The sequence below is a fragment of the Saprolegnia parasitica genome, assembly GCF_000151545.1.
Source record: "Saprolegnia parasitica CBS 223.65 unplaced genomic scaffold supercont2.13, whole genome shotgun sequence".
Lineage (NCBI taxonomy): Eukaryota > Oomycota > Saprolegniomycetes > Saprolegniales > Saprolegniaceae > Saprolegnia > Saprolegnia parasitica.
Window position 1 is genome coordinate 311,213 of NW_012156407.1, and position 22,803 is coordinate 334,015.

General features: G+C 55.3%; 12 protein-coding genes across 12 annotated transcripts; 7 read left to right on the forward strand and 5 right to left on the reverse strand.

The window, feature by feature from the left end:
* Positions 1 to 5: 5 nt before the first annotated feature.
* Positions 6 to 566, reverse strand: SPRG_04402 (hypothetical protein; the record flags this gene model as incomplete). The annotated part of the gene is made up of 4 exons (XM_012343327.1): positions 6 to 144; positions 183 to 246; positions 300 to 414; positions 456 to 566. 4 exons carry the CDS (start codon positions 564 to 566, stop codon positions 6 to 8), a joined length of 429 nt encoding a protein of 142 aa, XP_012198717.1.
* A 1,280-nt stretch (positions 567 to 1,846) lies between these two features.
* On the forward strand, positions 1,847 to 3,818 carry SPRG_04403 (hypothetical protein; the record flags this gene model as incomplete). The annotated part of the gene is made up of 2 exons (XM_012343328.1): positions 1,847 to 2,223; positions 3,123 to 3,818. 2 exons carry the CDS (start codon positions 1,847 to 1,849, stop codon positions 3,766 to 3,768), a joined length of 1,023 nt encoding a protein of 340 aa, XP_012198718.1. The 3' UTR covers positions 3,769 to 3,818.
* A 933-nt stretch (positions 3,819 to 4,751) lies between these two features.
* Positions 4,752 to 5,513, forward strand: SPRG_04404 (hypothetical protein; the record flags this gene model as incomplete). The annotated part of the gene is made up of 1 exon (XM_012343329.1): positions 4,752 to 5,513. One exon carries the CDS (start codon positions 4,752 to 4,754, stop codon positions 5,388 to 5,390), a length of 639 nt encoding a protein of 212 aa, XP_012198719.1. The 3' UTR covers positions 5,391 to 5,513.
* Positions 5,514 to 5,900: 387 nt separating this feature from the next.
* Positions 5,901 to 7,245, forward strand: SPRG_04405 (hypothetical protein). The gene is made up of 3 exons (XM_012343330.1): positions 5,901 to 6,687; positions 6,736 to 6,918; positions 6,965 to 7,245. The coding sequence occupies exons 1-3, from the start codon at positions 5,914 to 5,916 to the stop codon at positions 7,136 to 7,138; spliced, it is 1,131 nt and encodes a 376-aa protein (XP_012198720.1). The 5' UTR covers positions 5,901 to 5,913; the 3' UTR covers positions 7,139 to 7,245.
* SPRG_04406 (hypothetical protein) lies at positions 7,151 to 7,776 on the reverse strand (the record flags this gene model as incomplete). Its single annotated transcript, XM_012343331.1, has 2 exons — positions 7,151 to 7,465; positions 7,518 to 7,776. 2 exons carry the CDS (start codon positions 7,774 to 7,776, stop codon positions 7,323 to 7,325), a joined length of 402 nt encoding a protein of 133 aa, XP_012198721.1. The 3' UTR covers positions 7,151 to 7,322.
* Positions 7,777 to 8,476: 700 nt separating this feature from the next.
* Positions 8,477 to 9,622, forward strand: SPRG_04407 (hypothetical protein). Its single transcript, XM_012343332.1, has 4 exons — positions 8,477 to 8,760; positions 8,814 to 8,949; positions 8,997 to 9,140; positions 9,196 to 9,622. Exons 1-4 carry the CDS (start codon positions 8,515 to 8,517, stop codon positions 9,555 to 9,557), a joined length of 888 nt encoding a protein of 295 aa, XP_012198722.1. The 5' UTR covers positions 8,477 to 8,514; the 3' UTR covers positions 9,558 to 9,622.
* Positions 9,623 to 9,931: 309 nt separating this feature from the next.
* SPRG_04408 (hypothetical protein) lies at positions 9,932 to 11,215 on the forward strand. The gene is made up of 6 exons (XM_012343333.1): positions 9,932 to 10,121; positions 10,176 to 10,354; positions 10,401 to 10,525; positions 10,576 to 10,739; positions 10,785 to 11,017; positions 11,071 to 11,215. Exons 1-6 carry the CDS (start codon positions 9,938 to 9,940, stop codon positions 11,194 to 11,196), a joined length of 1,011 nt encoding a protein of 336 aa, XP_012198723.1. The 5' UTR covers positions 9,932 to 9,937; the 3' UTR covers positions 11,197 to 11,215.
* On the reverse strand, positions 11,201 to 12,910 carry SPRG_04409 (hypothetical protein). The gene is made up of 10 exons (XM_012343334.1): positions 12,871 to 12,910; positions 12,788 to 12,824; positions 12,659 to 12,743; positions 12,475 to 12,616; positions 12,281 to 12,420; positions 12,179 to 12,231; positions 11,969 to 12,132; positions 11,660 to 11,913; positions 11,446 to 11,615; positions 11,201 to 11,398 (listed from the first exon to the last, which is right to left on the reverse strand). The coding sequence occupies exons 1-10, from the start codon at positions 12,875 to 12,877 to the stop codon at positions 11,290 to 11,292; spliced, it is 1,161 nt and encodes a 386-aa protein (XP_012198724.1). The 5' UTR covers positions 12,878 to 12,910; the 3' UTR covers positions 11,201 to 11,289.
* Positions 12,911 to 13,325: 415 nt separating this feature from the next.
* On the forward strand, positions 13,326 to 14,055 carry SPRG_04410 (hypothetical protein). Its single transcript, XM_012343335.1, has one exon. The coding sequence runs from the start codon at positions 13,451 to 13,453 to the stop codon at positions 14,003 to 14,005; it is 555 nt and encodes a 184-aa protein (XP_012198725.1). The 5' UTR covers positions 13,326 to 13,450; the 3' UTR covers positions 14,006 to 14,055.
* Positions 14,056 to 14,372: 317 nt separating this feature from the next.
* Positions 14,373 to 15,092, reverse strand: SPRG_04411 (hypothetical protein). The gene is made up of 2 exons (XM_012343336.1): positions 14,777 to 15,092; positions 14,373 to 14,706 (listed from the first exon to the last, which is right to left on the reverse strand). Exons 1-2 carry the CDS (start codon positions 15,036 to 15,038, stop codon positions 14,483 to 14,485), a joined length of 486 nt encoding a protein of 161 aa, XP_012198726.1. The 5' UTR covers positions 15,039 to 15,092; the 3' UTR covers positions 14,373 to 14,482.
* A 214-nt stretch (positions 15,093 to 15,306) lies between these two features.
* On the reverse strand, positions 15,307 to 19,424 carry SPRG_04412 (hypothetical protein). Its single transcript, XM_012343337.1, has 9 exons — positions 18,970 to 19,424; positions 18,534 to 18,920; positions 18,289 to 18,486; positions 18,005 to 18,241; positions 17,732 to 17,953; positions 17,514 to 17,684; positions 16,666 to 17,464; positions 16,494 to 16,613; positions 15,307 to 16,444 (listed from the first exon to the last, which is right to left on the reverse strand). The coding sequence occupies exons 1-9, from the start codon at positions 19,384 to 19,386 to the stop codon at positions 15,861 to 15,863; spliced, it is 3,135 nt and encodes a 1,044-aa protein (XP_012198727.1). The 5' UTR covers positions 19,387 to 19,424; the 3' UTR covers positions 15,307 to 15,860.
* Positions 19,425 to 20,798: 1,374 nt separating this feature from the next.
* Positions 20,799 to 22,328, forward strand: SPRG_04413 (hypothetical protein). The gene is made up of 2 exons (XM_012343338.1): positions 20,799 to 21,241; positions 21,295 to 22,328. Exons 1-2 carry the CDS (start codon positions 20,859 to 20,861, stop codon positions 22,226 to 22,228), a joined length of 1,317 nt encoding a protein of 438 aa, XP_012198728.1. The 5' UTR covers positions 20,799 to 20,858; the 3' UTR covers positions 22,229 to 22,328.
* Positions 22,329 to 22,803: the final 475 nt, after the last annotated feature.

Consider the following 22,803-nt stretch of genomic DNA (forward strand, 5'->3'; position numbering starts at 1 on the left):
TTCCATCACTCCTTGAGTTCGAACGATGTGCCACAACCACAACCACTGACAGCGTTGGGGTTGTTGATGACAGAGAACGAGCTGCGAATGAGTTCCTGCACGAAGTCCACAGTGCTGCCTAGAGATGTGGTAGCTTGAGCGAGGCTTTTTTCATGAGTAGAAGCATCTTGCCTTTGAGAAACTCCATAGATGTGGCGTCGACGACAACCTCGGCGCCATCCTTCTCGAATGTCTGGTCGTCTTCCTCTGCCCACGCAGATTGAGAACCATTTTGCACTCGGTATGATGAAGCAGCGTACCTCGCGTGTCGTGCTCCAAAGTCAAGATATACTGAAAGCCGGAGCAGCCACCTCCTTCAACGGCCACGCGCAGGTACTGCTTCGGGTTCGCCGTCGTGTTCAACTTGTTCAGTTGCTACGCTGCGTTAGCCTACCATGCGTCGATGCTGCATGTACCTTGACAGCGTCCCGTGTGATGATGATGTCGGGCAAGTTGAGGTTCGACGAGAAGTGCCGGCGCGCTGGGCGGGCGGCGCGGCCAAGACCACAGGTGATGAGGCGAAACATGGTGGCGGCAAGGAATGCCCACGAAGCAATCCTGACGTGCCAATCACCTACGCGTTCTCAGCATCGCAAATGATTGGCTCATTTTTTAGCATTTTACGCCAATCCCCGCTTATCTACTGAAATAGTGTGGTACATTCACTCCAAGGCTGGTCCGCAGGCACATCAGACGAGCGCAATGCAGGAGCTAAGGTACCGGTAATGCAGGCAGATGCGATATCTCGGCGCAATACGTTCTTGCTAATAGTGTGCGCTACAGACGTGTCTGTCTCTACGGCTCACGTGCCCGGTGTTGACGGCTACACTCCAGTACACACTATTACCGATTGATGTGAACTAAAATTGAAATAGACTGCAGTGTGGATTGGTTCGAACTTCTCCCGTAGCATCACGTCATGATTCGGCGAACCTTCGACTCCCGTTGCAATTATTTAGATAGCGCTGCGTTTCATTGGCTGAAAACCAAAATCAATTCCAAACATGGCAGCCGTTGATTGGACAACGGATATAGTGTTAGATGTGCTGGCGCTATCTAATGCGATGCGAAGCAGACTGGGCGAACCTTCCATACGTGTTGCATCCAAACAGAAGTCGCATCATCTGATTGGGCGAGAGGGACATATATGGGCCATAAATCGCTGCTCGCCATTGGTGGAAACAAATAGTGTGATGCATGACGCGGCCAACGTGTCCAATGGCCGCGCTCTTGCTCGCGTGCTGTACGCGTCGCAGTCATCAGTTCCGACCAACTTGACCTCGAATCTTGCATGATAATTGTGCAAAGCTTTATATATTGACTGATGTATTCGATATATGGCTATGGTAGCTTGTAATGTGCTCTGCAGTTGTAATGTGCTCTGCAGGAGTTGTGCATCTCGATCGGCGCTTCGCGGGATAGATCCAACCACATCTTCTCGCACGCCGCGGCGTATGATTGCTTGCCTACCTTCGCGACGACAAGATGAGGACACGTCAGGGCAGTTGCGGTGCATGTAGCGTCTCGACTTCAAGAGCGTTGTACAGTCGAGGTCGACGAGCGCGCGAAACCCGTTGCTCCATCCGTGCATCGTGACGTTGTTGCTGTTGCACGATGGACACTTGGTCGTGATGGCGCTCAAGTACGCACCGCAGAACGTCAACGTGCAAACGACGTTCATGTTGCAGTCGGCGAGTAGAAAGTCGACGGGCGTCGCCGCGCCCATTGGCATCGATGAAAAAGGAAATACATTACTCGGTTGAGCTTTCTGGTTCGTCGTCGGAGCGCTGCGACGCGAGAGCGGGAGATGAAGCTTGATCTTCTTCCATGGCCACCGCAGCTCACACATGTCGTCCAAAGGCTTGCTCTTGGGTGTCGGCGTGAAGCTGGCGGCGTCTTCTGCGTCCGGTGTATCTTCGACGTCGGGACCATCGCCTTCACCGTCGACGTCTTCGTCCGCATCGTGAATCTCAGCGGGGTCCACATGGTCGGTGGCTTCGTTGCGTGGCGCTTCCGCGATGAGCGCCGCGGTCGGACGTTCGGCCACGCGAGCGAGACGACGGACAGTGCGCGGGCAGTGCGCCGCGTGCTGCCGGCGGATGCCGCAGCGGATTCAGACCTGAACTCCATTCGGCGCTACGACCCGAGTCTTCGCTTCCGGTCGATCGGCTCGGACATTGCGCTGTTCCATCGTTGTGTGGTTCTGACACGCTGGAGGCTTTCGCCACGAAATTACAAGTCGCGTCCAATGAATGTGCAGCAGCAGAAGTCTCGGCCAGTCATATCAAATATATCATTTCTTAGCCATATGATTGGTCAAAAAGGGCTCGGAGGGGGTAGGTTTAGAGTTGGTCGGGTTGCAATTACTTGGTTCATACAAATTTCAAGTCTAATTTATGAACAAGGCCCTTGTCGTACCACCAGCCACAAGAGCGCAGTGCTGGTGTGTAGCAGCTTTACTGTACAACGAGTGCCCGTTTTCCCAGTGGCTGCACCTGTTTCCTTCCTTCTCTTTTCTCTCGCGTCGTGTCCATAAAATTTTAGATTGCAACATTTATGGTACATTCGCCAGCATTGGCGAACCTTGAAGCAAGCATGCTGGACGACACCAACGCAACGGAGCTAGCTACAATACACAATGCAGTACATTTATTTACGTTAGCTCGTAATAGTCTCGAGCCTCCTTGAGCGCTCGTACCCGCTGCGATTTGGCCGAAGCCGTCCACCTTCGATGCACTTGGCGTGCGAACGCCGTCGAGATGAACGTCTTCTGACGTATCTGGAACGGATACATGCGCCGAGAGGCGCCCCTCGAGTGCACATCGGCACAAGAAGTAGCTCGGCTCTGGCTGATGTTGCCACCCGTTCTGGGCATGCGTACTGGGCATGGATCAAGCGACTTTGCCGTTTTCGAACCTCCCCACGCGACGCGTTCGATTTTTCATATACAAAGATTAAGTCGATCCAAAATTCGAAGCCGCTGAATATAAAAAAGTTACTCGACAGAGGTGGATTGGGCTGCATATAAAACACCAGTATAGAAGCAAGAATCATCATTTTCGGATAGATCGTCTCATGACGAGGAAGGACGTGTTAAGCGGCCTCAACGTGCGCGTGACTGTGCGATACCCCGCGCCCGAGGATGCGACGGTGCGCGACGTTCTTGGTCTCTTCCGCAGCGCAGCTTGGGTCAACTTTATGATCCGGTATGTCGTGCCATATCTCAAGACGTCGACGCCCGTCAACAAGGAGGTCCTCGCCAGCCTCGAACACGTGAAATGTGCTGGCGACGACGAGTGTGTCATTTGCATGGGTGCTATGAAGGATGCTGTGAAGCTGCCGTGCGGGCACCTCTTCCACACGAACTGCATCGACGCTTGGTTGCGCATGCGTAGTACCTGTCCAACCTGCCGCCACCGGCTCCAGAACGAGTTCTCGGGGCGGTACGCTTTTCGCGGCATCAACACGGCACTCATTGTCGAAGACGTCGATGATGCTATCGCCCCCTCGGCCCTGCAGGCTTTTGATCTGAGCGGAAAGACGGTCAAGGCCATTGTGCACGTGTCGCTCGTTCCAGTCGCGCACTTTTCGGAGCGACAGACATTTCCTTGCGAGCTCAATGCGGTCGTCGTGCCACAATCCGCGCTTGCGCAACACATAGAAGCCCGCGTCGCGAAGCGTAAAAACAGCGCTGTCGCTGTCGACACGAAGCATCCGCGCGTCGTCTAAGCTGCATGTACCAAGCAAGTTCTAAATAGCATACTGTACAAGTGCACCGGTACACTGTGCTGTATCCGATCTGTCGGAATAAAGTATAGTACATGTACTGTATTTATGTTAACGTTAACGTTTGTCGTGCATCACATCATCTGTCGTCATCGAACAAGTCGATTCACGAGTACCGGGTACCGGTACGGTACCTCTGAGGTGCCCTGGCGAGAGCTCCTGTCGGGACGTAAGACTCAGTACAATAAGCAAACAAGGTGCCTGCCCATGTTGCACTTTAATCAGTGCTCACTTACGACCAGCTAGCGTCGTTCAAGTCCTTCAGCTTCAAGGACTGTCCGTACCCTGCTCCTAGCGCGCTACGATCTCCAGCACTTATTAGATTCTGTTCTCAACCCCGTGTCTGGCTCGCAGTAGGCTTCACAACGTGATAAGTGGTGTGCTTTATTTCATGGTTGGGTTTCCCACCTCCGTATTTCCTGCAAAACCATTGTGGGAAACGTGAAATTCACGTTTGTCACGCTGAGTCATTACACTGTACACACTCACGCAGTGGTGACGCCAACGCAGCTCTGGGGGCGACCACAATGTATGTAGGATGCATGTCGCGCACGATACGTTTACATCAAACGAGGGACGTCCCTTCGCACAAGCAAACAAGGTGCAGGCGCCGGACGCGCAGAGTGGCACGAGGTATGGCATTTCGCACATTCCGTCCACTCACCACTGGCAAGCGGCAATTTGACTATGACGCTTCGATCCACCCAACCCCGTCCCTACAACAGCAACAAGAGCAGCACTGGGGAGATACTCTTCGCTCGTAGCAGCACTGGGGAGCATATATATGCCACTTGTAAAGACACGAGTCAGACCGGCCAGACAGGCCGTTGTACATGTCGCATCCCTTCTTTCTTGTAAGCTTCCACTCATCGCGGGTCCTTCGTCGTAGCATTATTCTTGGTCTTCCAGCGTATCTCGCAAGCGACATGGCCTCGCTGCACGTGCGCATGAGCCTCAAGTACACGGTGCCGGCTGCCTCGCGTCTCTCGGAAATCGTCGCGATGCTGCACACACCAGCGTGGGTCACCTTCATCACGAGCTACGTTGTGCCGTACCTCAAGCACAGCACGCCCGCCAAAAAAGCGATGCGTCTCGAGCAGATCGCACCACTCGCCACGGACGGCGACTGTACTGTCTGCATGCAGAGCCTCGAGGACGGCGTGGCCGTACGCGTGGCTTGCGGTCACATATTCCACGAAGCCTGCCTTGCGCCTTGGCTGGAGCTTCGTAGCACCTGCCCGACGTGCCGCCACCAATTCCCAAAGGAAGTTAACGGTAGCTTTGCAATCCGAGGCATTAACACAGCAGTCGTGCTACCCGACGCGCTCCTGAACACACCCAACGTCATGGACGCTGTATTGGACGGCGACACGCTCAGCACGATTGTGCATGTGACGCTCGTGCCCCTCAAGTCGCAAGACGCGAAGCGGTTTCCGTGCGAACTTAACGCAGTGGTCGTTCGCAGCACATCGTCACCGCCGTCCGTCGCAGAAGACGCCACCATGAAGCGCAGCCTCCCCGAGCCAACGCAGCCGCCCATTGGAAAGCGGTCGCGGTCGTGCTGAGTCTTAAAGTTGACCGAGCACTCGTTCATTGTAGTGTAGAACATATCCGATCGAAGGAGAAAGTAGCAGCCGAAGTTAGTAAACCTGTAGACACCAAATTAATCATTATTGTACCAAGTCGACCACCCAAGTCTCTATGGCTTTTCTATGCGAGCCGCAAGCGCTGCATCAGTTTCTTCGCGTCGTCCAGCTGAGGAGCAATAGACACTGCTCCCGTCAACAGCCCACGGCTACAAGTGTCGCTCCAAGAATCATGCGAGTGTACTACTCGCGATGCCATTGACGCCTTTAGCTGACGCCTTCTGGTGCAATCCGTGGTAGTCGACGCGAATCTCGATCAGCTCCTCCCTTTGACCGGTTGTGCACTCCGCCGACGTTGGTGGGTGAGTTTAGACTTGCTGCTGATTGGGCCAGTTTATCCGGACGCGTCCTCGAAAGCAATTTCATTTTGTATGAGACGCTTCCGGGCAAACATCCGGATGACCATTTCGCTCTTGCTCCTGCCATTCCCAGGAAAGTGGCGATGGCAACGACGGGCCCCAGCGCGGACGCTCTTAATGAAATGGGAAGCAACCTCACGTTCTCGGACCTCCTCGACATCTCAAGCGGCGGTATCTCATACAACGATGACCCCTTCCTCGACGATCCCATTGTCGTCGAGGTTAAGCCGCCTCCGCCGCCCTCACAAGCCAAGTCGCAGGTGACGCGACCGCATGTGCTTAAGCGAAAGCCCAGCATCAGCTTCCAAAAGCGGAGATCGCAAAACCTCGACTTCTACCCTCGGCCACCCGAAGACAAGATCGACATGGCCGCCGTGAACAACCAAGTCGAGGACTTCATGCAAGACTTCTACTCTCCCCGCGCCTCAAAGGAGCCGACGACCACGACGTTTGTGACACCCACAGCGAAAGCCGAGACGATTCGAGGCCTTGGTCTCGACCTCTCGATGCCTCCAGTGCTTCTCGTTCCGACGGAAATTCCGGAGCCGATCCCGTACACGCCCCTCAAACAGGAAGAAGACGACATGGAGCCGAACCCAATTCCGGAGCTTCTCCCTATTATGGCGCCGCCGAACCACGGCCACCGCCACATGTACAACAACTCGGTCGACCTCTCGCACCTCTCGTCCAACTTTGCGCAGATGCTTCAGCAACCCAACCCGGGCTTTTTTCCAGGCTCGCCTCTTGCGGGTGGCACTCCCCTGGGCTTCCCTCCGACGTCACCGGTGCACAACCCGATGGCCATGGGATCGATGTCACCACTCCAAATGGGCATGTCCATGGCGCCTCCCCCAATGGTATGATTCTGACGCACACGATAACGTTATCTCACGATGATCCACTAGTACAACTTATACCCGGGCATGATGTACCCTGGTGGCGACATGGGTCACATGCAGCCACCGATGCCCGCGAGCCCGGCCTTGAGCTCAGGTTTGTCCTCAACTTTTGAGGCCGTTAACATCCGATCGGTGCCCAACTCGCCCAGCAGCAGCACAGCCGATGGCAGCGAGCGTCGGGAAAAACGGGTGGGTCTTCAATGAAGCTTCATGTATTGCACTCATGTCAACGTAGGAGTACAAGTGCCGGCAGTGCGGGCAACCCAAGAGCGGGCACATTTGCACGTCAATCAAGAGCATGATGGACTCGTCGTGCCAGAGCGAGACGTCGTCGTCGAACACAAACGAATGGCGTATACTCACGGTCAAGTCGAAATGGGTTGCGCAGCACCCGGGCCACGACGCATAGAAATCGCTCACTCCCGGCATACAAGATCTTTCATTGTGATTAGAGTGGTAGCGGACTATTATATATACACGTGATTCGTGCAAATCAAACCCTGGTTGGATATGGCTTGAGCTTCGTCATCTGCAGCACACTTTGCACCTCTGTCGTATCGAGATGACCCTAGTCGCCTCATACGCCCAGCGTTTCAAGCGTCGCATGCTACCTCATGGACCATGTCGTCAAGTGCGACAACAATCTTCGAGTGATGAGCAAGAAAGAGCGCTTCCGTGCAACGCTTCTCCATGTGGGTGGCAGCGACGGCCTGGATCGTGACGAGTGTGTCGTGCACTAGTAGGACGTCGAGATCAACTCGCGCGATCATATATGCTTCGGGACGAACAAGTAAGCTCGTCATATTCCAGACCACCGGCTAGGAACCACACGAGGTCCCCAAGTTTGCGGTACACAACGTACTGGCTGTCGCACACAGCCAAGAACGCAGCGTCGCCGGTAGCCGACTCAGTTGACGCGAGCGCAGGCCACGGCACAGCTCCGAAGAGTGCTTGCTCATACACACGCTTCTCTTCGGTCGTCGTCGCGTGAAAGTACCGCGCGAGGAGCACGTGACCTTTCTCGGTCGTCACGATCGCACTGTGCATCTTGACCGCCCGATCTTTCAAGTCCTCGAGTGTGTCTCTCTCGACCGACTGAACATAGGTAATCGACTAACTAAACAAAGTTTATTGCCTACTGTGTGAACTGGTTATCGAGGCGAGCATTACCGTTATCAAGGGCACATACATCTTTATCTTTTACATCAAGGGAGATGTGACCAAACGGCGGCGGCTAGACTGAGCAGTTGTGGTTGCGGCGTGAGGATGGCGCAAGCCGAATGACTACGTCGCGTGTATAGATAGATAGTCTAGCTGCCATGGGTCGTCGAGACGCATGGCTTGGGCGCTCAGTAGCGAGTGCTGGAGATGGAGCTTGCTCGAGAACGCGGCGCAAACGGCGGCTGCTCGAGCGTCACGACGGGCGCCTCAAGTGAAAGCGTGTCCGTCGGTGTCTCTACGGGCTGCCGGCAGCCCCCATGTACCCGCTACATGGAGGACACCACGCCAAAGATACCGTTTAGTTGTCTCGATATAAAAAGCAGACAACGTCTTATTATCGTATTCAATGCGAGGGCTCCTGGCTATCGAAATGCCTGGCTCTTGTCTAGCGCAGCCTCGTGCGATCTCAGCCACCGTACGGCCGTAGTCGGCTATTTAGTTAGTCGATCGTCAGTCGGCATCAGTTGAGAAGCCGACTGAACTATCCGGATACGCTTCGCCCCGATTATTCGGCGTGGATTCAGCATTTTGGCCGCGGCCGACGACGGCAAAGACGACGCCGCAATGGGAGACAATCTGTTCGCAGGGCTCAACCTCGACTTCAACATGCTGCCCGACGGCAACGCAGCCTGCGATCGCACCTCCTACTCGCGTCCCAGCGGTCACAAGCGTCACAAGTCCAACCCCGACTTCTTCAACCACTTTGTGCCGCCGCCGGCGTTTGCGCCGCCAACAGGGATTTTCTCCATCAGCGATATGCCGCCGCTGCACCCAGAGCCAACGTCTCACGGAAACATAGAGCTCACGATCGTACGCGCGAGATGGTGCTAATGCTTACCTTCGCTTAACGGTGTCCTGTATAGCCGGAGCCCATGCCATTTTCGCAGTCTAACAACCCACACGGAAGCTGGGCGGGCATGAGCTTTGTCGACGACGCTGAAGTCGAAAATATCTTGCGCGACTTTCTGCCTGCAAACGAGCCCGTGCAACAACACACAGGTATGACCGTCGCTGCGATGAATCACAATGAACTGACTTTTGTGTAGAGCTTGCACAGACGTTCCATGCGCATCAACTGCAAGAGAACGTCATGGACCTGAAGCACAAAATCCGCCATGAACGTCATTTGAGCAACCCCGACAACTTGCTTCATCACGCGCAGCAGCTTCGCCAGTTCCAGCACAATCCAGGTACCACACGTTCAATCCAATGTCCCGTCGTGCACCTGCGACAACCATGGCGTAGTGGCCGCATCGTTCACAGACTTACTGAGCATGGAAGAAAAGAAGCCACCTCCACCGCGAAAGCAGCGCGGTAGCAACCGCTCCACGGGCCTCTCCATGGACATGGCCCAGATCGCGTTGAACCTTCGCGAAGAAAATGCTGCCGCTGAAGACGCGGGGAACCGCAAGTCGTACAAGTGCGGGCGCTGCGGGCAACCGAAGGTTGGTCATGTGTGTACGCTTCCAGACCTGCGGAACAACTGGTCGCAAGTGGACCTCGCCATCACACGCGGCATGAAGTCTTGGGACGCCAACTCCAAGGTGCTTCTGACGAGTAAGGCATCGTGGAAGGCGCAGCACCCGGACCACAAGCACATTCTGTAGTCGTAAATTTATACTTTTACCACTCCACATTAACAAGGCGCAGCAGATAATAAAACCTTGTCGCGTTTCAGCACAGGTAATACAATACAAGGATAGTGGCTCAGACACGAGGCAGGAGCTGCTTCTATGGAGAAAAGTCTTGACGATCCATCACCCGTGCAGCTAGCTACACTTGTACGTGAGAACGACATGATGTTCAACGCTTCGACGATGCAATCTTTCAATTTGGAGCGAGGGGACAAGCCTCATATAGTGTACGACGGTATCATACCCTTTTACTAAGCCAGGTTTAGAGGCTTCATACTATTTCAAATTGTAGAAAATAGAATGATGCTACACCAGTTGCATTTCCCAACAAAATCTCAACAGCACTGGGAGAGATGGCTGACGACGAGGCCAAGACCGCCACCATCACGCTCGTGGGTAAGTGGAAGAAGGAAGAGATGCGCCTGGACGTGGGGCCATCGGCGACGATCCTTGATGTCAAGCAGCGCATCCAGGCCATCACGGGTATCCAGCCTGCGCGGCAGAAGCTCGTCGGTCTGAACGTCCATGGAAGGCCAGGTATGTAGATGGCACCCCGCCCTGCAAGATGAGATTATAAAGGTGTTGCCGTAGCTGGCGACAACGTACGCCTTGGCGACATGACTCTCAAGCACCCGCAAAAGTTCATGCTCATTGGTACCAAGGAAAGCGAAGTGTTTGTGGACCCAGATGCCCTTCCGGCTTGCGCCCTACCGCCCGTTTTTTCCGACTTTAACTGCGCGTTTGCGCCCACCTCGGCGCAATGGCACAGCGTAGGCTCGGAGCTCCCAAGAAAACAAATGCTACGGGGTTTCGTAGGCAAAAGAGAACAACCTTGCCCTCGCGAGCGCCATTGCAACGGCGCAGATCCATGTCATGCACCCGCCCCGTCCGTCCAAGAAACTGCTCGTACTCGACCTTGATCATACCCTCATGGATATAAGGTACATCATGTCGCTGCAATTCGGCGCGCGTGCGAGAAATGAGAACGTAGCGCGACAAAGGGCAATGGCATTCCGAGCAGTCGGTTCATGCGGCCGTTTATGCACACATTCTTGAGCGCCGTGTGGTCGCATTTCGACGTGTGTATTTGGTCGCAGACGTCGTGGAAGTGGATCGAGATTAAGCTCACAGAGCTTGGCATGCTCACGACGCCAGGTACATGACATCCCATTTGTTTTCATCAAACAAACACACTTGTAGACTACCGCATCAACTTTATCCTGGACAAGACAAACATGTTTAGCTACCACTCCTCGATGGATGATTCAACGACAAAGAAGCGTAAGAGCAAAGTCAAGGCGCTTGAGATCATATGGAGCCACTTTCCCGGTCTGTGGCACGCACGCAACACGGTACATGTCGATGATCTGCCTCATAACTTCAACTTGAACCCGCGCAACGGCATTCCGATTACGCGCTACGACTGCACTGACGTACGACACATTCCAATCCTCTTACTTATGCCCGCACATCTGTCCGTGTGTAGGAGGCTGCGACGCGGGACGCAGAGCTCTTGCATCTCGCCACGTACCTGCAGAGCGTGGTCGCGCCTGCCGACGATGTGACGTCGCTCGATCTTGCGTCGTGGCGTGACCATGAAACATCCAAATAAATATGTTGATCAACTCCCGAGTAGTCACCGATGTTTTGTTTATTGAGCGATCACAGGTTTGTACAGTGCAGCGTCCCCGTTCGACGCATGTTCCTACTTGTGCACACCGAGTACGTTGGCTGCCGGAGGCGGGCCGCGAGTCGCCTTGGGCGACCGAAGTCCCGTCGGAGCTGCATCGAGCGACGGCGTGAGTGGTGCATTCCTAACGTTGTCATTAGTTGCAATTCCTCTGTCGTTGTTGGTGTGTACTTGATCGACGGGGTCACGGGGCGTTCCCGGCCCTTCTCGCCCGGCACGAAGTCATAAATATCGATGATACGAATCGCTGCGTCGGCGCCGGCGAGGGCAAGTTTGTCGCCAGATGGCCCAAAGTCCAATGTGAAGACACCGCGGCTGAGCCCTGCGACGGTGCCCACGAGCTACCCGAGTTACAATACGCATACTGTCGTATAAAAGTGAATACCTTGTTGCTGACATCGTGGTCAAACACCTTGCCTTCATTCGAACCGCTGCCACCCGCAGCGATAAGGCGGCTACGCGGGTCTTTGGAGAACTGTGCGGCGTAAAGGAAGCACGGCTCGCCTTTGAGCGCACTTTGGTTCCACGGAATCGCCGCGAACCGTTTCCCGCTGCCATAGTCCCAGAGCTCAAGCGGGTTTTCGGGGCGCCATGAGCCCGTGAGAATTTCATTCTTGGCGTTGATGTCGATGGCGTCGCCTAGGTAGAAGGTAGGTGCCGCTGTCAACCGGCGTCGTAAAATGAAATCACGCACCGGCAATGTGTGGACCATAGATACCCCGCACAGAGTGCCCCGCGCGGGTGTCCCAAATCTGCACCGTGTTGTCCCAGCCTCCCGAGACAATAGTATTCTCATCAACGGGATGGAACTTGACGGAGAAGACGCGGTTGCTGTGACCGGCCGTGAGCGTGCCGTGACTAGGATGAGGCATGAGTGGCATAAAATCTCAGGGCGGTTACCCACCCGCCTTTCATGCTTAGCACTTCGGTCTTGGTCGCTTCGTCATACACACGGATCTGCAGGCGCAGAATTTTCAGCCCGTTAGACCAGTCATCGTCGCCGCACCGTGTGGTCTTTGCCGGACGTAGCAAACATGGCGCCGTCAGGGCGGTAGTCGAGCGCATACAGCTGGTTTTGCTCGTCGGTGATCGCATGCAAGCACTTGCCAGACGTAATATGCCAGTGCTCGACCGACCCGTTCGAGTCTATAGATATGTGAGACCAAGATTTCGACGTGAGCAAAATATGTTCTGGCGTACTCACGGCGAGAAGCACATTCTTGGTCTTGGAGCTGCTCGTGAGCGGGCGAAAGCGCAGGGCAGTGCACGGCATGCCAAAACCGTAGTTGTGGTGCGGCTGCATTAGTGTGTATGCAAGCGCCCCATTGGCGACGTTGAAAATCTACGTTCGCTTAGCCCGCACAATATCGACGCTGAAGTGTACGCGAATGGCACCGTCACCACAGCCTGCGGCGAGAAGAGACCCGTCCGGCGAGAAGCGGGTGCAAAAGACCTCCGAGGGGCACTCGCTGCTGGGCGGTGAGAATCTCGAGACCAATGTTTGCAGCCGTACCTGATCGTGATGCTTGGCGCCAGACGCTTGATCCGCTCTACGTATATATGAGATAGATGCGATCGCAGGCGAGGCCCTCGTACCGTCCATCGCTTCTTCTCCGTCGTTTGGCAAATGCAAATCCATAAGATCTTAATTGCGTAACGTTCAACCAGCACGACGAGTTTAGCGTAGCGCGTTTAACTCTTGGCACTCGATTATTCACGGTCTATTGCACTCGGGACTGCGACAGAGGGCCCAGTGCTCTCAATGCGCAATGCGTCGGCATGAACTGCTTGAATAATAGTCCTCAGTATGCTCAGCAGAGGCAGCTGGTGCATTGTTTTGTCATTATGGCGTAGTAAAGTAGCTGGTGTCCTGCTCACAAACGCATGTACTAGTAGGTAGGTAGAACAGGGCCACTCTAGGCACGGTTGGATCAGCACATATTCCAGTTGTACATAGAATCCGATGCGCGCAAGCTCGAGATCAAGCACCTGGAACCATATATGACCTGGAACGATGTATAGGACCTTGAGCCCAAATTTTGATTGGACTACCGTGACACGTAAATTGGCTCTCTGCGGGAGAAGGCGGACGAGGCGAAAGATTGGACCCCTCTACACTTCGCCATTTCCAAATCCCTGCAACAGTACACCACCGCACCCGACACCGCTCCAAGACATGCTCGTTTTCTGGCTTATCATGGCAGTCCTCTGGACGAGCCTCTTTGACTTGCTGCCAAGCGGCTTCTACGACAAGTTCCCTATCGACACGGCCGACGCGACAGAAGAAACAGCATTCGCGGAACAGCATCGCCTTGCATGCGACCGCCGGGCGGCGACGGCCAACGTATTTTACTACTTTGTGCCGCTCCTCGCGTGCGCTCTCGTCTTCGAGTACATCCGTCTCCACACAGTGCTGCACTCGATGCTTCTTTTGCTCACATTTTTGCTCGCGCTCATGTTTCTCCAGCACGTTATCAAGGGTCGCATCCTTGAGCACAAACAGCACCAGTGGACACTCTGGGGCCTCGAGGCGACCGCCTCCATCATCCAGAGCCGCGTAGACGCTAAGGTCCAGGACACCCCACTGCTGTCCCCTATCAAAGACGCAGTACGCACTATCCAAGCCACCTCTTCGGCTGCGGCAAGCCCGACGAGTTGCGACGACGCTAACAAGTCAACTAGCGGTGCTCCAACGACGTACGGAGCTATCGAGATCACGATTGCCGCTTAAAATCTTGATAAACTACGAGCTTCACACAAACTCGCACTTTTTCCGCCGCTAAAGGAAGCATGAATGCTAGCAGACACTACGTGCTACAAGATGGCGACAACCTCGATTCATCTTTTCATTGCGCTTGCCACTGTGTCGAAAGTCCACCAGCCTTCAAGGTGCACAAGCCAGTTTGCTGCTATACTACCTCGTCGATTTGTTACTACTCTGATCCACAATGATTGCTCAAAGGGATTTATACTTGATTAAAGTATACTTTGGTCGAAATCGACATCTTGATTTTTGTATTGACCTGCTAGAATTGATAAAGGTGGCAACAAATTTAATGTATTTTATTCCTCTGCCTCGAGTACTTCTTCTGTTGAATTTCCCGTCAACTGGTCCTCCATGCGAGCTTCCACTCCAAGGCGTTGATCCAACTGAGCTAACGCGCTGGTGTAAGAGTCTCGACCCCTTTTGACCGATGTCAGCAAGGCGTCACGCCAGCCGTGACGCCTTGTTGACATCGGTCAAAAGGGGGCTAATGGTGCTCGGGCGAGCCCTGAGGCTGGGTGTCGCCTTCTTGTGCCGTATAAGGGTCGTCATGGGGATGTTGGTCTGCGCCGCCATCGACCGGTACGTCTGGCGCTTGTTGTGAGGGGCGGCCATGATCGCCGCCTTGATGGCGTCATGCGAGCGCACGGCTTTGCGACCAGAATTTCCTAATCCAGTACAACCGTCACAATTTATACTCCCACCAAGCGATAAAAAATCGACTTGTAGAGGACATACCGCGAATTCTGGACGCAACGACGGCCGCGGGACTGCCCGCCTTGATGGCCGCTTGTCCTCTGTTCCAGATGCGCTTTACGGTGCCCAGGTGGCATGCATACTTGACGGCGACTTCTTGGAAGGCCGTGCATCTCAGGACGCCGCCCGTCGTCATCTCCAGCAGCTGCTGGTAGACACCGCAGCGCTCGACGTCGGTAAGGTTTCGATGACTCACACGCTTGTCTGTGAGGGCCGCTGGCGTGCGTGCGATGTTGTGGGACATGGGCTGGGTGTAGAGGAAGACGTTGACGCAGTGGCTGCGAGGCAAATTGAGAACTGAGGGCGTGGACGTAAAAAAACCAGGATTCCCAGACCGACGCACGAGCTTCAAGTTGCAATTTCTCCTCGACCACAGCTCGGATTCGATCGCCGCAAAGAGCCAATCGTAGAGGAGATCACGCGCCTTCGATTCATCCAATCAGCGTGCGAAACAGAGCAAAATTAAGAAAAATTCCGCCAATTATACGCCGAGGTGAGCAATCATTGTGGATCAGAGGAGTATCAGACTTTCGGTTTCACACATTAAAGCGATTGATATGCAAATACACGCTCGTTATGTCGTTGTTGACCTAGAGCAGGCGGTTGCGAATGTCTTCGAGCTTCTTGAGCACTTCGAGCGGCGTGCGGTCGAGGTCCTGCGCAACCTTGAGTTGCTTGTCATTCGGCAGCGCACCAAACTGGTCGCAGAGGTCGCCATCGGCCACGTCTTTCACTGGAATGAAGTACGACCGGTAGCTTAGGTGGTCGCGGCCGCAGAGTGGCGGCGCCTCCTGACGCATGTACATCTCGAGATGCGTCGCAAAGTCAATGTCCTCGCGCGAGCTGAATGGGATGAGCGCGCCAATGCGGCCCATGACTGTCGTGTACACGATTGCCTCCATGCCCACGGGCACGAGGCGCGTGCGCACCATGCTCGTGATTGCCTCGCCGACGTGGAACTGACACACTTGCTCGACCTTGTTTGGCGCGCCGTGGTGCGCGTCCCAGAGAATACGGTTTCCCGATGGGTTCTCAACCTCGTCCGAGACTTCGGACGGAAGCCGCGTCACAAAAATGTTGCCAAACTTGTCGCCGCCGGCCATCGTGTCGTAGTCAAGAAGCGCCGATGCCGTAACCGCACGAGGGACAAAGTCATCGGCGAATAGCACGAGCTGGTTCTCCTCGCTGCGGTAGCGCACGTAGTGGAACGAGCTTTGCGCGTCCGAGTAGTAAATGCGCGACCCCGCGGTCGTGAGGCCAATGAGGATGCTGGGAAACGTCCGGTTCTCGCACTTGCGCAGCATCTTTTCTTCCCGAGGTCGTAGATGCGCAGCGTCTTGCCGAGCGAAACGAGAAGCCGGCCCTGGAACTCACACATCGTATACGGGATGCCGTCAAGCTCGGTGACGTGCACAAGCACGAGCGTTGCGTCCATGAGCCGGTAGACGCGCAGATAGCCCGTCGCATCACTGGTTGGCGCGTGCAGCTGCATGTTCTTGACCGTGCCGACGACGAGAAAGGTTTCACCACCACGATCGTGAAAGACGCAGGTGCTGAGGCTCAGCGCGCGCTCGTTTTGGTCAAATGGGTGGCACACGAGCGTCTCGAGCGACATTGGGTCCACGATGCGAAGCTGCGAGACCCACGCACCTACATCTCTATCAGTACCATCATCGACTCGCAGGTAGGATGTATGTACCCGGGGCTTGCGGGATCGGTGGGTGCAGGAAGAGCAAGTTAGCTTGCAAGTCGTCCTCTTCATCGTCGTCATCGGGGCTCACGGGGCGAGACGGCGCCGCGGTTTCGAAGCCCACGCTGGCTACAAGACAGTGTCAGCATCAGAAAGCTATGTACTAGAGCGAAACGCGCACCGTTTTGCGCATCGTTGAGAGCATTGTGGTCGGCTTCCAGGATCAAAAGCCGGCGCGTGAGCGGATGTACAATTGCTTTCCGTGGCGTGTACTTGAGCGAGATCGTCTGTTGGTTGAAGACGTCGCCGAGGGCGTCGAGCGTCAGAATCTTGAGCTCGTCCTGCGCGACGGCCACGATGCCTTCGGGGCACTGCTCTGAGACAAAGACGCTTGCGTACGCCAGCGGCTCACACGAGAGCGGTGTGAGCTGTCGCCGCGCGCCATGGAAGTACGAGAGCCAGCAGCGCGAGCTCAGACCAAGGACTGCGCGCTTGCCCTGCACGAGGACGCGAAACAGCTTGACGGGATCGGTGCCAAGGAAACGCGTGCGCGTGTCGAGAACCTTGGCCGTGAGCGGGTCGATGCGCGACTGCTGCATCACGCCGTTCTCGAGGCCGATCGAGAGGAAAAGCGCATGACCACCATTGGCGTCCGCGTGCGGCTCAAACTGCAAGAGAGAGAAGCACAACGAATGAGGATGCGACCCCGGCATCGCGAGCAAGGTCTGGTCCGCAAAGAGGTTGTTCGGGTCCAAGTTCAAAATGCGCACATTGCCGTCGTAGCTGCCAACAGCGAGGAAGGGAAAGCGTTGTCGCCCCTCTGGCACCTCGCCCACGTCGAGTGACGAGATGTCGCCAAGAAGTTCCGTGCGACCCTTCTCGACCAGCTCGCCTGTCGGGCTCAGCTCAAAATAGATGATCGTGCCGCCCGCCATGCTCAGCACCACCTGCCGTCCGTTCGCGGTGCAGCGCTCGATGACCTATGAATGCCCATTAAGATCGGTTGCGCGTCGTCATTAGAAGCTAAACCTTCTTGCCGGGAGCCTTGAACTGCGTCACGCGCTGGTACTGGCGCACGTGGTTGAAGCCGTTGCGATGGATCTGTACCATCGAGTCGTCTGCAAGTACGACGACCATGAGCGACCCAACGTCTTTGGCGAGACCCGTGTTGGTCACCTCCTCAACACTGTCGCCGACTTCCTACATGCTTGTTTTCAGCCGCCACTCGAGCGAGATATATCGCATACCAAGACGAGCGTGGCGTCTTCAAACGATACGACAATGTACTTGTGCGTCGCGTCGGCTTCGCTTTGCTTCAGGCACCACACCGCCTTGGCGACACCAGGCAGTGGCGACGCTGCAACCTCCGTGACGCTGAGCCCGTGTCGAAGCACGCGGAGACTCGATCGATTGCCGCGGCCGCAGAGCGCATACATTTGCGGCGTGTTTTCGTTCGCCAAATCATCCACCTACCGATGCTATCGTGAGAAATGTGGGGCTATACAAAGGAAGGTGCGCACAAGGAGCTGCGTGATCGGGGAGAGGCTGTCGATCGTGTCAACGACCGCAAGGTTCGTCAGTCGACGCAAGTGGAAGCTCGGGTAGTACTCCTGGAACGAAACGCACTCGGCAGTGTCGTCGTTGTCGCCAATGGACTGGAACTGGCACAAATAGTGCGTTGAAAACTCGCTCGCAGAAAAGAGAAACCCCGTCTTCGTGATGCAGAGCGCGTTGGCTGTCGGCAGCGTGTCGAAAAACTATGCGTTCTCTGTAAGACTAGTGCTGAAGGAAGCAAGATGCGAACCTTGATCTTCACGGTCGAGACCTCTGAACCGTTGTACGTCAACGTCACCTTGTACAAGTCGCCGAGCTCCGACTGCACAATGACGAAGAAGAGATCACGCTGCTTGTGCGTCGCTGTCGCGACAATCAAGACATCGCCGCGAATTGCAGGGCCGTTCGTGTCTGTGCGCTGGAAACGCTGCGGGATGCGACAGGGGATCTACCACCTCGGACATGACCAGTCTGCAAATGAAAAAACAATTCTACCTGAGCGTGGCCCTCGTTCTTGTACGTGATCCAGCCTTCGGAGCAAACCAAGACACCGCCGGGGCCCTCCGAGCCGCCTGGCACCGCGATGAGCTTGTTGGCGGAGCGCTCCACGGGCTCGCTCCACCGCCGTGTCACGTGGTTCAAGCCCAAGTCAAGTTCGTAGTACACGAGGGTCTTGACAGCTTCGGAAGCTGGGACGCTACCGCTGTCGTGCTCCGAGTAGTCGATTTCGAGCGTCGCGAAGATCGGGTTCTCGAAGCCCACGTCGACGCCAATCATGTCGAAATGGATCGCGTGCGAGCGGTGAGCCTCAAGCGGGCTCGAGATGGTGAGGCGGTTCGACGCGTCGCGGTTCATGATGTACACGAGCTTTTGCTTCTCAATCTACAATCGCGGTGTTGGCCTCGACCGGTGCAACAAGCATGTTGCTTACCGAGCCGATCATGATAGCGCGACCCTTGGGGTCGGCTGCGAGGTACTGGCCGGGTGTAATGCGGCGGCAGCCCGTCTTCCCGAACGTTTCCGAGTGGCGCACCTCCCACGACGAAGACTCGACCATGAACTCGAGCACCGTGATCTTGCCCGAGTCCGTACCCACGACGAGGTAGTCCTTCGTACCGCCCGTGAGGCGAAAGGGCAGGATCGACCGGATGACACCAAAGACGTTGACGCTGTGCACCGTCGTGAGCTGCTTGATGGTCGCCGGGTCCGTTGCCGCCTGCGTCTGCAGCAGCCGAAGCGACGAGCCGCCGCTGCATACGATGTCTTGGCTCTTCGTTCCGCAGAAGTTACCGTAGACGGCGTGCGTGATCGCGCCGCCCTCTTGGAGCGTAAGGTTCATGAGGTGCATGGCTGCCTCGTCCGCGTACTTCCTAGCCGCGCTGCCACACAATCAACGAACCAGCATGAGGTCATCCGGATACGGATATGTTATCCGACCGACTAATATCCAGAGAACGACTAACTAAAACGAAAAAACGGTGCACATTTGACGGCCTTGCGCATGCAATTCATTGACCTTGCGAGCTGCACACGGTCTTCGAAGCACAGCTATACATGCATTGTCGCGTAGCCTAAACTTTAGCGCCACCCATCAATGAGTAGAATCCTTCGTGCGATGCGAATCAAGTACTATCACCAAGGCAAGTGCAACAAGTCGGCGCAGCTCAAGGGCTAGCCGTTCAGTCGGCGCCACGCTCATAGGTTGTAGCCGGGGCTGCAGAGAGGACCCGGGGTTGAGCTTGACGACGTACTAGTATCCAACAGCGACGCTCCCCACCTGAAAGCTTGCAAAAGTGACGCTTGGCCAAAACGAGGACACAGATGTGCGGGCTCGTTTGTACCTGAAGATGTGCGGGCTCGTTTGTACCTGAAGTAGCAGTCGTGGCTTCTTGGTTTGCAACCGTGGTCATGGCGAGAACGATCGTGTTCACGCAGTTGGACAATTATCTAGCGCAAGTGATGGCTGCCGAAAACAGGTCCTGTCCTTTGGTGGCGCGAAACGCGACAAGGGATCCAACTCTGACACAGCTCACTGAAGCTATGAAAGCCCACTTTGCGCTGCACCGAGCTGCTGCACCGCAGTTAAAATCAGTACTAGTTCAATGGTACTAGTAGTGTATAAATCAGCGCGACTTGTGAAAACGGAAACTGAAGTTTATAGGTTTCAGAAATGGACCAGAGGCAAGTAGAATACACGTGATGTCGTTTTGGCAAAGCCAAACCGCAGGCAGTGAACCGCAAGTAGCGCTGTGGCATATTACCTCATTGCTTGCAGTCGCACCAAAGAACTACTTGTCATGAAGACGACACGATCGCGCTGCAGACTGCGCAGGCTTTCGCAGAGGTCGATTTTCTTCGAACTACGATTTGGGTCGCAAAGAACACTCTCCCGATGGCCTCGCTACTTCAGCATACAAATACCAAGCTTATCAATGGATCGAATAATAGTAGCAAATCAGACGTGCAAGCATTATACATTCAATGTACGCTTTATGCCATCGTAAGTATTCGTACTCTTGTACGACCGTACACTTAGGGTGTACACTTCCTCCAACACACTAAAGTAGAAAGGGCACGGTCGAAGTATACAATTCTCAAGTTACAGACGTACAAAGCCGTACAGCACTCTGTACATGTACGAAATGTATTGGGCATCTTAGATTTTATAGGCTTATGGATGGACGCACGGCGCTGTACGTACGGCCACTCGAACCTGTACGAATTCGGTCCTCGTTCCGCTGCCCAGGGCGGCGGGAGTGGCATTTGCCAAGTCGCAATAGCACCATCCGAGCCCTCCTCCGCAGTCGCAACTACTTGAAGATGGTGGTAATACCAACGCCCGTGACGACGCCCGCGAAGGCCAAGACCGTCGCCAAGCTGCCCAACAGCTACAAGCACGACCTCGCTGTGCGCACAGTGCAGATCCCGCCGTCGGGCGCCAATTCGCCGTGGCTTGACGCCTCCAAGCCGTACGTGCCCGTGTTCCAGGAGCAGTACGGCACGCATTTGACGGCAAACGAGACGTCGAGCTATTACACGCTTAGCGAGTCGGGCCAAGCGGGTATTGAAGCGGCAACGACGTCGCTTCACGAGCTCTTCTTCGAGGCCACTGCGTATGTACTGGCGCATGAGGCCGAGATGGCGCCCTTCTTCCACATTCCATCGGCGCTCTGGCCCAAGATCCAGCGCTCGTTCCGTGACAAGTACAAATCGCCTCGACTGGCGTCCGTGGTCTCATACGCAGTTTGTACTGTAGCAAGCGCGACATAGTGTCCGGGCGCTTCGACTTTGCCTTGACAGAAGACGGTATCAAAGTGTACGAGTACAACGCTGACTCGGCGTCGTGTCTCTTTGAATGCGGCCACACGCAGGATGAGTGGTCGCGTGCCGCTGGCGTCGACTCGATTGGTCGCAGCTCGAGCACGACGCTATTCTCTCAGCTCGTCGACGCGTGGAAGGGCAAAAACGTGGATGGAATTCTCCACTTGCTTTGCGATGACGACCACGAAGAGCGATACCACTCGATGTACATGATGTCGGCCGCGCAGGCCGCCGGTATCGACTGCGTTCTTGTTGTCGGCGTCGACAGCCTCTCGTGGTCCAACGGCGCCATCGTCGATGCCAATGGCCGTGAAATACGCAACGTCTGGAAGACGTGGGCGTGGCAAACCGTCATCTCCCAGTTTGAGGCGTCGCTCGAAGCGCCACAGAAGCGCGTGCAGGTCATGGACGTCATGCTGCACGACGACGTCCGCGTCTTTGAGCCGCTCTGGACCGTACTTCCAAGCTCCAAGGCGATCCTTCCAATCCTCTCGCAGCTGGCACCAGAGAACTCGTACCTCCTCCGCGCGTCTTTCGATGAAGCTGCAGTGGCGACGTATGTTGGTGGCTACGTAGCCAAGCCCGTGATGGGCCGCACGGGTGCGAACGTCTCTATTTATGACGCCAGCACCAGCTCATTAGCGCGACGGCCGGCAAATGGGACCAAGACACAATCGTGTATCAAGAAATCGCGCTTCTCCCGCAGTACGAAGACGGCAAGTACGTGCAGGTCAACACTTGGGCCATTGACGGCAAATACGGCGGCACTGTGCTCCGGATTGACGAGTCCAACATCATCGGGCTCAGCTCCGGCATTCACGCCATGCGAGTTGTGGCAGACGAAGTCGTCGCCTAAGCGATTCGCCTGAGGTTGCAGCGATCAAGAACTACCGCAACAAACTTTTATATCAACACATAATGATGCCCACTACTTATTTAGTAATGAATAATTATGCATGAACATATTGCTGCAAGTAGTACAAGTACCGTTATGAACGTCTCGACCAGGGTGCACGAAAGGCAGAAAATCTCAAAATCTTGTCTATCAAAGCTTCAATGCATACGATACTAGGTAATAGTATAGTATTAAACAGGAATATAAGTACTCGTGTTGCCAAGACTGCTCATGCGTCAAGACGAACAATCTTCTTCGCTCGCTCACCAAGCCGTGGCTGCGCATGCGGCGGTGGGGACTCGGCTTGCTCATATCTGATCGCCTGGGGGCACTTGCGTCCCCGCGGAGGTGAGCCTCATGAAGACGCGCGCCGTGAGGCCTTATCACGCTTCGCGATTTTCGGAGAAGAGGATGCCAACGAGTCTGGCGGGCCTTGACAGCTGCCATCGCCGGCAGCTGCGTCGTCGGTATCTTTCACGCGAGCACGTTTCACCGACGGCGCGCTGGAGCACTGCGACACCATCCCGCTGAGCGAGATGATTGCCCGCC

What these genes read in the sequence shown, in the direction of transcription:
- SPRG_04405 (XM_012343330.1), top strand. Translation starts at nt 5,914, where the DNA reads ATGGCAACGACGGGCCCCAGCGCGGACGCTCTTAATGAAATGGGAAGC. An exon ending in CCATGGCGCCTCCCCCAATG is followed by an intron (nt 6,688 to 6,735) that starts GTATGATTCTGA and finishes ATGATCCACTAG; the next exon opens with TACAACTTATACCCGGGCAT. An exon ending in GCGAGCGTCGGGAAAAACGG is followed by an intron (nt 6,919 to 6,964) that starts GTGGGTCTTCAA and finishes ATGTCAACGTAG; the next exon opens with GAGTACAAGTGCCGGCAGTG.
- SPRG_04407 (XM_012343332.1), top strand. Translation starts at nt 8,515, where the DNA reads ATGGGAGACAATCTGTTCGCAGGGCTCAACCTCGACTTCAACATGCTG. An exon ending in GAAACATAGAGCTCACGATC is followed by an intron (nt 8,761 to 8,813) that starts GTACGCGCGAGA and finishes TGTCCTGTATAG; the next exon opens with CCGGAGCCCATGCCATTTTC. An exon ending in CCAGTTCCAGCACAATCCAG is followed by an intron (nt 9,141 to 9,195) that starts GTACCACACGTT and finishes ACCATGGCGTAG; the next exon opens with TGGCCGCATCGTTCACAGAC.
- SPRG_04408 (XM_012343333.1), top strand. Translation starts at nt 9,938, where the DNA reads ATGGCTGACGACGAGGCCAAGACCGCCACCATCACGCTCGTGGGTAAG. An exon ending in CATACCCTCATGGATATAAG is followed by an intron (nt 10,526 to 10,575) that starts GTACATCATGTC and finishes ATGAGAACGTAG; the next exon opens with CGCGACAAAGGGCAATGGCA. An exon ending in TGGCATGCTCACGACGCCAG is followed by an intron (nt 10,740 to 10,784) that starts GTACATGACATC and finishes ACACACTTGTAG; the next exon opens with ACTACCGCATCAACTTTATC.
- SPRG_04409 (XM_012343334.1), bottom strand. An exon ending in GCGCCAAGCATCACGATCAG is followed by an intron (nt 12,744 to 12,787) that starts GTACGGCTGCAA and finishes ACCGCCCAGCAG; the next exon opens with CGAGTGCCCCTCGGAGGTCT. An exon ending in GTGCTAAGCATGAAAGGCGG is followed by an intron (nt 12,133 to 12,178) that starts GTGGGTAACCGC and finishes GCCTCATCCTAG; the next exon opens with TCACGGCACGCTCACGGCCG.
- SPRG_04410 (XM_012343335.1), top strand. Translation starts at nt 13,451, where the DNA reads ATGCTCGTTTTCTGGCTTATCATGGCAGTCCTCTGGACGAGCCTCTTT.
- SPRG_04411 (XM_012343336.1), bottom strand. Translation starts at nt 15,038, where the DNA reads ATGTCCCACAACATCGCACGCACGCCAGCGGCCCTCACAGACAAGCGT. An exon ending in CGTTGCGTCCAGAATTCGCG is followed by an intron (nt 14,707 to 14,776) that starts GTATGTCCTCTA and finishes GTACTGGATTAG; the next exon opens with GAAATTCTGGTCGCAAAGCC.
- SPRG_04412 (XM_012343337.1), bottom strand. Translation starts at nt 19,386, where the DNA reads ATGCACCTCATGAACCTTACGCTCCAAGAGGGCGGCGCGATCACGCAC. An exon ending in AAGACGCCACGCTCGTCTTG is followed by an intron (nt 17,685 to 17,731) that starts GTATGCGATATA and finishes ACAAGCATGTAG; the next exon opens with GAAGTCGGCGACAGTGTTGA. An exon ending in TCAAGGCTCCCGGCAAGAAG is followed by an intron (nt 17,465 to 17,513) that starts GTTTAGCTTCTA and finishes GGGCATTCATAG; the next exon opens with GTCATCGAGCGCTGCACCGC.
- SPRG_04413 (XM_012343338.1), top strand. Translation starts at nt 20,859, where the DNA reads ATGGTGGTAATACCAACGCCCGTGACGACGCCCGCGAAGGCCAAGACC. An exon ending in CAGCGCTCGTTCCGTGACAA is followed by an intron (nt 21,242 to 21,294) that starts GTACAAATCGCC and finishes TTTGTACTGTAG; the next exon opens with CAAGCGCGACATAGTGTCCG.